The 11,607-nt window shown below is 43.5% G+C and overlaps 1 protein-coding gene across 2 annotated transcripts in view; it reads left to right on the top strand.

Annotated features, from left to right (window-relative positions):
* Positions 1-11,607, top strand: part of LOC144798032 (methylcrotonoyl-CoA carboxylase beta chain, mitochondrial-like) — a 438,830-nt gene that overhangs the window by 346,700 nt on the left and 80,523 nt on the right. For both annotated transcript variants that reach the window (XM_078668818.1, XM_078668816.1), the window contains exon 7: positions 8,579-8,670. In XM_078668818.1, coding sequence (XP_078524944.1) covers positions 8,579-8,670 — 92 coding nt within the window. The remainder of the gene's footprint in view (positions 1-8,578; positions 8,671-11,607) is intronic.

Raw genomic sequence — 11,607 nt, 5'->3', positions numbered from 1 at the left:
CATACAACCACACATACAACCACACATACAACCACACACACAACCACACACACAACCACACACAACCACACACACAACCACCCAACCCCACACACAACCACACACACACAACCACACCCACACACACACCCACACACACACACAACCACACACACACACACACAACCACACACACACACAACCACACACACACACAACCACACACACAACCACACACACACAACCACACACACAACCACACACACACAACCACACACACACACAACCACACACACACAACCACACACACAACCACACACATACAACCACACACATAACCACACACACAACTACACACACCACACACACACCACACACACACAACCACACGCAACCACACACACAACCACACACACACAACCACACACACAACCACAACCACACACACAACCACACATACAACCACACACACGACCACACACACAACCACACAGTCAGTGTACACTTTCACCAGGCACAAACACCAACAGTCGTCAGTGCACGCTTTCACAGGGCACAAAGACCACCAGCCATCAGTGCACGCTTTCACCTGGCACAAACACCACCAGTGCACAAGCACACACACAACCACACAACCACACACACACATCCACACACACACCACCACACACACACACATCCACACACACACAACCACAGCCACACACAACAGCCACACAACAGCCACACAACAGCCACACAACCACACACACCCACAACCACACACAACCACACACACGACCACAACCACACCCAACCACACACAACCACCCAACCACACCCACACCCACAACCACACTTACAACCACACACACTTACAACCACACACACTTACAACCACACACACTTACAACCACACACACAACCACACACACAACCACACATACAACCACACATACAACCACACACACAACCCCACACACAACCACACACATAAAACCACATACACAACCACCCAACCACACACACAACCACACACACACAACCACACACACACACACAAACACCCACACACCCCCAGCCACATAAAACCCCCCACACACAACCACACACAACAGCACACACAACCACACACACAACACTGCCACACACACAACCACACACACACAACCACACACACAACCACACACACAACCACACACACAACCACACACACACACCACACACACAACCACACACACAACCACAACCACACAACCACACACACACAACCACACACACACAACCACACACACACAACCACACACACAACCACACACATACAACCACACACACAACCACACACACAACTACACACACCACACACACACACAACCACACGCAACCACACACACAACCACACACACAACCACAACCACACACACAACCACACATACAACCACACACACAACCACACACACAACCACACAGTCAGTGCACACTTTCACCAGGCACAAACACCAACAGTCGTCAGTGCACGCTTTCAAAAGGCACAAAGACCACCAGCCGTCAGTGCACGCTTTCACCTGGCACAAACACCACCAGCGCACAAGCACACACACAACCACACAACCACACACACACATCCACACACACACCACCACACAAACACACATCCACACACACACAACCACAGCCCCACACAACAGCCACACAACCACACACAACAGCCACACAACCACACACACCCACAACCACACACACAACCACACACACGACCACAACCACACACAACCATACACAACCACCCAACCACACACACAACCACAACCACACTTACAACCACACACATTTACAACCACACACACAACCACACACACAACCACACACACAACCACACATACAACCACACACACAACCCCACACACAACCACACACAACCACACACAACCACACACATAAAACCACACACACAACCACACACAACCACACACACACAAACACCCACACACCCCCAGCCACATACAACCACACACACACAACCACACACAACAGCACACACAACCACACACACAACACTGCCACACACACAACCACACACACCACACACACAACCACACACTCAACACCACATACACAACCAAATACAACTACACTCAAACACACATTCAGACACACACACACACAAACACACACACAAACACAACCACAACCACACTTACAACCACACACACACTTACAACCACACACACAACCACAAATACAACCACACACACAACCACGCCGTCAGTGCACACTTTCACCAGGCACAGACACCATCAGTGCACGCTTTCACAGGGCACAAAGACCACCAGCCGTCAGTGCACGCTTTCACCTGGCACAAACACCACCAGCCGCCAGTGCACCCTTCCAGGCACACACCACCAGACGTCCGTACACAGTTTCACCAGGCACACACACGCCACCAGCCGTCAGTGCATGCTTTCACCAGGCACACACCACCAGCCGTCAGTGCACGCTTCCACTAGGCGCACACACGACCAGCCGGCAGTGCACACTTCCACCAGGCACACAGCCATCAGTGCACTATTTCTACAGGCACACACACCACCAGCCATCAGTGCACACATTAATTGTTAACGCATCCACAATTAACTATTGTAGCAATTGCAGTGTGGCGCACTTTACTTTTAAACATATTCATCTAAAGTGCAGCATTCCACCATTGCTACAAAAATAAATACACATTTTTGTGGCCTACAATTTATAGACTTTTGTTGCAATTGGTGTTGCAATATTTAGCAATGCCAATAGCTCAAACTTAATTAATGCGAGACCTATTGCATTGCAAATGCTTGTTTCTATTATTTTTATGGTAGTGCATCTCATATAGAGAATGTATAACATTGCAACAACATTACATATATGAAGTATCATGTATTAGTTATACCTGTTTGCATTTGGCTAGCAGTCTGCAGTGACGTGGAAGAGTTAGCGGCAATCTTGAACCAAGTCACTATGACTGTGCAGTATACCTGGATTTCGGTGTACTTGTTTTATTGATTGATTACTGTACCCTTGGGGGTTGTATTACACAAATGTCACACTGTCCTAGTCTGTAATTGTGTATGCTAGGCGCAGACCTGCCCTATTAGCACAAATCTTCTGTCTGCCTTTCACTGAAAATAGTGGACTCTGCCTCCCTTTCAAGAGCGGTGCAATAATTCTTTGGCAGGCCGGTTCAGCATTTGAGGGAACCTTCCTTTGCTGGGGGATACCTGAGGGGCCACTGGAATCCTGCGTAACCCTGCCTAAGGAGCACACTTGGGAAGCGCATTGACTGTTTATCATCACCTATTAAGTGGCTTACAGTCAGTGCTCTTCCTGCCAAGTTTCTTGCCTCTGCACCCACTTCTGTAATACGGCACAGGCACCTTGAAAGTGTTCCCACATTTGCATTGACACGCCCCCATGCAAATGTGGGATCGTCCCTTCGTGAATGAACCTGCAGCCTTCCCATTGGTGCAGACGACTCACAAGCACTGAGGTTCTAAGAAAGGGTGCAAATGCCCATTGTGCCCCGGCCCCTAGTGTTAGTTTTGTTGTCTAACATATCTTCTCCAGTTAGTAATAAGTAATATTGAGTCCATTCTTATATCCTATACAGTTACACATGCTTGTGCTAGTATTGTGTCTGTTGGGTATGACAGTTCCCTGTGAATGTTCTCCATTCCAATAGAAAGATTTTTTTTTTTTTTTATTCTGAACAGGTCAATCTAATGCATTTTTCCTCTATCAATGCTCACTCTCCTACACCTTGGTTACATTCTGCTATTGAGGATGGGTCTGTTTCCATCCAGCATACGAGTGACCAGTATTTTGCTTCCAATAGTGAACATGTGGTGTTTTTTTCACCTTAGTCTGGTAGAGTGATATGCCCAGCAGGCATCTATTGTGTTCCATCTTAACAACCTTTTGTGTAGTGTTTATCTTTTTGTAATAGCTCTCCAATATTGTATGATTTTTTGACATGTTCAAGAGCTTTGTCCCAGTCTACACTCAGTTTTACTAGTCCAAAATCATGTCCCATTTATCCTTCACAAGCAGGGTTCTTTGGGTGCATCTTCCCTAAACAACACTAAAAAGTGTGGTTGCGGCCTCTCTTGATGATTGCAGACTTAGATGTGCAGTTGATGTATTAGATTTATCTGTTGCTGATGGGACGAGGTGCCTACTATAAGAATCTACCAAATTGCAAATATTGGCGGCAGCCCACTTTCAAAGTATTGCTAGCCTCCTGAAAAGTCATACATCTATTGTCTCTCTACTCTTCGTAGCTCTCCATCCCCCATATAGACATATATATGTCCCTTTCTTCTTGTGTAAAATTTTGAAAAGACCAAATGGGGCCTGTTTGTTGTACAGTGTTATTGTAACAGATGTCCTCATTGTCCTTTTCTATACTTGTCAACTGTAACAGGACCTTGCAGGAGTCATGCCTATGTTCTGTGCCAGACAGCTGCTTATGAAGATCTCTTGTTAGCCCTGACTCAAAGAAGAGAGCCCTATCTAGAGCAGAATCCTTGGTTAGTCAACCGCCAATAATGCTTAAGGATGCATATTCATGGTGATTTTTCACACTTCTCTAAATCATTATCTTTGTCCCACCGTTGCTGTGTCACTTTCAACCAGCTGCACCTTCAAACTCATAGTAGAGTGTTCATTAGTCTGTCCAGTTTCTTCCTCATTAGTCTGAGATTTCGATTATTGAAGCACTGACACAAATTAAGGTACCAGTAGTACAGCCACTTTCAGTGGTGCTGCTCTGCGAGCCAGCAACGGTGGCTCATTATTCCAAATTCACCAATTTCCAAAGGTCCGACACAAGTTTGGACTTGTTAAACTCTTGCTCTTTTTTTCTGTACATGCTGCCTGAATGCTCGGGTACTGGTAGACTTCACCTCCCGATCTCAGTGCCACATTCCAGTTTTCTGTATTCAGTAGTGAATGGCTTGTACCCAGCAAGATCAGTAGTGATTTCTCAGGATTGATCTTCAACCCAGATAAGTGCTTAATCATTCCAGAGTTTCCATCACCATCTCGTATATAATAGCATGGTCTTACTGTTTTATACCTCACCCCATAAGAGTCCTTCTGAGCAGACAAGCTCCTGGTTCAGTGGCTAGCTCAAAAAGCAGTAGTTACCAAGGGCATCCTTGATTTGGTTCTCCTCTCCAAGTGCACTGCTCTAAAATTATTGTGTTTATCCTCAACCTGGCTGTTGGCCGTACCTGTCTAGTAAATTTATCTAAATGCCTTAAAGTAATATCCCACAAAAAGTGTCAGATGCCTTCTCAGCATCTAAATAGGCCACTACTGGGTCTTCTTCGACATCAACACTTCCAACCATTAAATGAACGAGTCAGTCTATTATGCGGGTTAAGCTCTCTCTGTCTTTGTGTATTAGTTTTTGGCCATTATTTTCCCCAATATTTTAGCTTCTGTCTTATCCATGCATGATGGATGGTACCCTTTATAATCTAACGGGTCTTTATGTGGCTTAGGTGCTTTTAATATTATGGGATTCCCATGGAAATGGTTTGAAGATACAATTAATATGAAAACATTGCAACATGAGGAAAAAGGCTATCACTTTGAATATTACACTAGTTGTTACCATGATTGTAGTCTGTGTTGGATGGTGTTTTGCAGACAGATCTTTGTTTTAGCAGGCAGTATAGAAAAAGAATGCCAGCTATCTTCAGCACAAGAATCAAACCCATTGCTTAACAGAAAATGCCCCCTTTGTACATCATTTCTTGGTGTCTGTCTGTTCATCAGAGGAACATGTATTATAGTATTGTCAATAATTAAATTCAAGAATTGATAAAAGAAGTGTAATTTTCTAACATTAAGGATTGTGTTCCTTGGCCAGCACGCATGACTCATCTGCGACGGTTATTTTACGCAGGCCTCAAAATGAAAACGTGCGCCTCAGCGTCTTCACGACGTGCCCACGCACAAAACAAGGCACGTTAAACTTGGACCGGGGAAGGGGATTGGGCAGGAGCCATGCGTGACGATGACGTACAGGCAAGCAAACAAACGATCCTCTCAATTAGATCACCTGGCAGAGGAGCGTGATGATCCAAAACACACCCTTGCCCAACAGTCAGAGAAGAAGATGACAGGTACCTGATGATGCAAGAGGAGCCAGCAGGCTTGAAGCAATGCAGCCATTGCAAAAACTGGACTCTGACTTTGGATGTTGGAAAATGGAGATCACCTGCACTTTACAGAGCGACTGTCCAACAATGACTACTCCTCATGGAACAGGGATTGCAACAAACACATTACAAATGTGACAAAATTCAGAAGTATCATCCGCCCAGTTATACAAATCATTGATTAGAGCTACCTTCTGCCCCCTAGGACTACACGGATGTAGTTTAATATATGACACAGTTTCATCAGGACAAGTCGCAAACACACGTGCATCTCTGAAGTCATCGAAGGCTTCGAGCCATGCAGCCCACCTGGCACCAATGTCCTGTTTCTTAGATTTGTCAAAAGGTGTAGTGACTTCAAGAACATGGCTGCAGTGTATTTCGTGCTCCCTTCTGTCACCTTTGAGAGGATGTGGTGTCCAGACAGCTTTTGCTGTGCAGGGCGGCACTGACAACTTCTCCAAGCAGTAGCCTTGTGCATGAACCAGGATCGTGGAATCTTTCAATCGCCCTTGGTGGTGGCGGTCCCTGTAGCCTAGAAAGCGGAAGTCATTAAGTGAATACAAAGGCCTTTTATGAGGAAGGGAACTAAGCTGCTTGTATTATTTAACAGCTGACGCCTCTCACCCCTGGAACAAGGCGACAGCGCATACGCCTTGCGCAATTACCTCATGACACCATATCTCAATCCTGCAACAGCCGGCCAAAGAAGATACAATGCAGCGCATATCTCAACGAGGAATGTGATAGAGAGAACATTTGGTCTACTAAAGAGCAGATTCAGACGCCTACATAAGACAGGAGGAGCAATGAAATACCACCCAGAGCAATGCTGCAAAATTGGGGCAGCATGTTGCATGCTGCACAACATAGCGACAAAGGGAGGCCTGGAAATTGACCTTTCTGACAGTGACTCTGAGGATGAAAACCAGCCAATCCTCCACCAACGTGCCCAACAAGGATCTGACGCAGCAGAAGGACGCAGACGCAGAATGGAGATCACACAAAATTACTTTTAAGGCGATGTGACCGCAGCATCTGTCCCTCCAAGCCACCCCAGACATCATTCAACTGTTCCACCTGCTGAGGCCTTCGTGCTCTGCGTCGTCTCCTTGTCAACCTTGAATTGCCTCTCCGGTTGAAGGATGATCTACATGTGGCGGTAGTACTTCGTGTGTTGCTGACATGAGGTGCCACATCAGCCTCATCATCTGTGGGATATGGTACCAAACTTTGGACAGGTGTCCTACGTGATTGTGGGACACGTGATTGGATGCTATTCAAAGCTGGTGTGTTATCAGGTTCAGAGGCGCTGCTGAGCTGTATTTCCTGGACATCATTGTCCCCGGACTCACCATGTTCTGCATCTGTGAGGTTAAACAGTGCACAACAGCATTAATGTATGCTTTTTAGTTATGTGACTGTTGTAACATGAATAAACGTTTATAATTTGGAAAAAAAAAAAAAAAAAAAGGATTGTGTTCCTTTAAGGCTGGAATCCGTATGTAAAGTAAGGGTCTTGAAATTGGTTTTCCAACACTTTGAGCGATTGGGAGCCACATTCTGGGTTTCTTTCTAGTTCGGTTAAGCTATGGATTTCATCTGTAATTTGATCATGATGATCATTGAGTCTTGTTTTGTCCAGTCTCCTTCCTCAGAGGGGAGCCTCACAGTAAGTGCTGCTCTGCTCTCTCTCCTGACAGTCTTGAACTACTTCCCATTCCATCACACATTGTTAATAAGAAGCATCTTAGCATTTTTTTATTTTCACCACTCTTTACCTTCCCTTTCAATACAGTTAAATTGGCAGTTCCTTCATCCTCCCTTGGCAGCCTCTCCTACTTCCACTTTCCCCGATTAGTCTTCATTTAATGTCTTCCGGTTCGCCATTACACCTCACTTTAACATTTCCTCCTTGAGGGCTTGGCTTCCTGTTACTTAGAAAGAAATAGCAGAGAACATAGTGCAGGCTCTCAGCTGATCTGTCAGACCATGGAAGAGCACACTTTCCTGTGAGGCATCACCAGGGTGGAAAAGGAATCTACTCTTCTGTTGCATTAATGCAGTGAATAATTGGATTTGAATATCTGGCATTGACACATATTAGCTTCTAAGGGAAGCCCTCCACAAGAGTGCTGCTATAAATTGCTTGACTAAGAATGGTAAACGATTTCTCTGCTTCCGTAGACTTGGGTCTATGTAAAGAGAAGATAATCCATAGAGGTTTAGAAGATCATGAGAGCAATGGAATTCACCTTATCATGAGTCTGGGTCCTTAATGGTATTTTCAAACAATAGCATACATAATTGTATTGCATCACTCTGATCACTGTTGGAAGACAGCAAATTAAAACAAATTATTCTAAATGCTTACGTTTTTTCTGAAAATTATGAAAGTAATCTATGTTTTATAGATTCTGAGTCGTCTGGTAGATGGCAGCAAATTCCAGGAGTTCAAAGCGGAATATGGAACATCATTGGTAACAGGATTTTCACATTTAGAAGGGTAAGATTAAAGTAAGTTTGCCTTCCACAATTTTGTGACTCAGGAAAACTGTTCGGTACATATTTTAGAGAGTCTTTGTAGCAAAGCAGAGGCTGTACTGGATCGCACATGAGCCATGCGCTACCGACTAGTTAGTATGTGTAAGTTAAGTATGTGCTTCATTGTGCAACATCATCAAAGTTCATGTTTCTTGGGCCATTAAAGTCGCTTTTCCCAGAGCCTTGTGAGTGAAGGTTATCTGTTTAGTTGTTTGTCTACTACTTTTAAATGACCTGCCAAACCTCCATGTTGGTTGTCTTAGGTGCTCAAAGCTGCTTCACAATTTCCAGTGCTATTACGCAGCAGACCCCGGAGCTGTTGCTTTTATTGTTTTAACAACTTTTTATTGTTTTCATGGGTTGTTCAATTAGAAATACTGTACTAAAGCAGTATAACCCTGGCTATAGATCTTTCCTCATTTGGATGTATATTCTGAAACCGAATTCCTCCAACTGCAACCCCTCTTTCCGCCTTTTACTGTGTTCTTTTTTTTTTAAGTTTGAGTTTATTGAAGAAACAAAAAGAAACAGAAAATGAAGAAACCGGTAAATGGTAAAACCTTACAGGTTATACAATAATAATATAAAATGATAAAGAAAATACACAGCATATTTGAAAGAAAAGAGACATTCAATCAAGCTATGCATATAGTAAAAACATCGTAAGCATAACAATACCTAAAAATGAAGAAATTATACAATATCCAATCAAAAGATATTTGGTAATCAGCTAGAGAAAATGGTAAAAGGCATTGGTAGAATCAAGGTGGTTTCTGACCCTCATCTGATCTAGTGTGAGAAGTATGGGTCGAGGAAGCAACTAAAGATAAGTAATTGCCCAAAGGAGATCTCTTTTGATTGCCAGGGAAATGGTAGAAACATAATTAGTGTCAAGACGGTGATGAAAACAAACCGCATTCCACCAAGAGCGAAAGGTGGCGTTATTGGCCTGTTTCCAATTGGAAGTGATGTGATGAACGGCAATAGCTATCAAAAGGTCTATGAGCATGTAGTGTTTTGGAGGTTGAGGGTAGATAGGGGAGAGAGAACCCAGAAAGATGTGAGTAATGGAGAAGGGAATGTGAATTTTGAAAATAAATTGAATTTGGGACCAAACAAGTTTCCAAAACTGGAATATAGGAGGGCATTCAAATAGCATATGTTTAAAATCAGCAATAGGGCATGAGCAAGACCAGCAAGTATAGGGAGTGTCTGATGAAAAAGTCGATAAAATCAAGGCAGTATATAAAATCTGATTATAAATGGAAAAAAGGGTTTGTGTAGTGTTGCCAGCCCTAGAGGTTTTAGGAAGCTTCGACCATATCTTGTCCCTAAAGGGAACTGACCAATCCAGTGAAAAATCTTTTTCCCAGGCTAACTCGATCTTAGTTTTGGTTCTGTCTAATGAAAATTGGAAGGATTTATAGAGAAAAAAAGCGGAGGCAGAGTGATATAATGCAGAGGCTACAGGTTGAGATATATTAGGGATATCGTTAGTAATAGGTAAGGATTGAAGATATTGAACAAGAATGGGACAAAGCAAATTATACTGTGAACGAAAAGAAGAAGGTAAGGAGAATTGGGATTGAAGATCAGGAAAGGGGAGAGGTTGATTATGAGAATGAAGTTGAGAAATCCATCGTAGGCCTTTGGAATGCCAAGTCTTCCAGAATATGGAACGATTACGGATCTTAAGTTGTTTATTATGCCAAATAGGCTGTAAATGAGTGGAATAGATAGAGGGGTAAGAGGAGGACAAAAAAGGGATAAGGAGTTTACGAGAGTGGCAAATAATAGGGCTTCGAAGTGATTTACTGTGTTCTTCATCCAAATCAACAAAGGGCCGTACACACATGATACATTTGGATTGCCTAACCATATTTCTTTCAGTTGTGAGTTTAGTCTCATCCTTCCCACGTGGAGTTGTTTTCACTTCTATTAGATGTTTGTGATTCTTCAGTCAAATAAATGCGAAGCCCTCAGGCTGGGTGGACAATCTCTGATACCTTTGCCCATTTAGAGGAACAGAGGATTCCAAGCACTCAGGTGCCAGGCGGTTTTGTAAGACTCTCTTGGACTCCCAAAACTTCACATATGCATAGGGCTAGTGCCCGGTTTCCATTGCCTTTCTAGGTCCATTTGGGCAAAAAGTAAATAACTAAAAAAATGCATTCCCTAAAGTTTATATCCTCCCACTTGTCTGGGCGAAGGCCCGGAATGACACAATTTGTTCACTGGTGATTCAAAAACCTCTGTTAATTTTTTTGCTTCCACTAACGTCTTCCAGTAGGTTTGTATTCTAGGGCAAGTTCACCAGATGTTGAACAGTGTCCCCGTCTAAATGGCACTTCCTTTATCAAGCATACCTCATTCCTGGGAACATTTGCTTGAAATTTGCGGACGTCAAATACCATCCTGTCTTTACTTTCAATGTGCATTCTAAAATGCAGCAAAGATGAATGGGAACGAATGAAAACGGCCATGGTTTTCGAGTGCTTCGTGGCGGCCGTTTAAACAGCTGGCTACCATAAGTGTCACAAAAAAAGTTTAGAATAACCAATATTTCGACACTTTTTGATCTCCAGGCCCATTTAGTTCATATCTAGATATGTTCTGAGAAATAGGAAAGCGTCTTACACAATAAATAGCAAGATTTGAAAATAATTCTCTTTAACTGGCAGCCAGTGCAGTAACAATAAGTCTGGGGTGGCTTGACCAAAACGCCCCGGACAAGATGTGTGAGTACTCAAGTGATGGAGCCAAAAACAAACGCTTGGGTACCTCCTTTTGCCCACACAATGGTAAATTTCTTTATTCGGCATTATAAAAAACACCATAAAAGTACAATTAAAAGAATGCTAATAATACACATATTCTTGTCATCTATAGAAATTGGGAA

Source organism: Lissotriton helveticus, chromosome 1_2 (genome assembly GCF_964261635.1).
Source record: "Lissotriton helveticus chromosome 1_2, aLisHel1.1, whole genome shotgun sequence".
In the NCBI taxonomy this organism is placed as follows: domain Eukaryota; kingdom Metazoa; phylum Chordata; class Amphibia; order Caudata; family Salamandridae; genus Lissotriton; species Lissotriton helveticus.
Note: the sequence above shows the minus strand (reverse complement) of the source record. Positions and strands in the feature narration are given on the sequence as shown.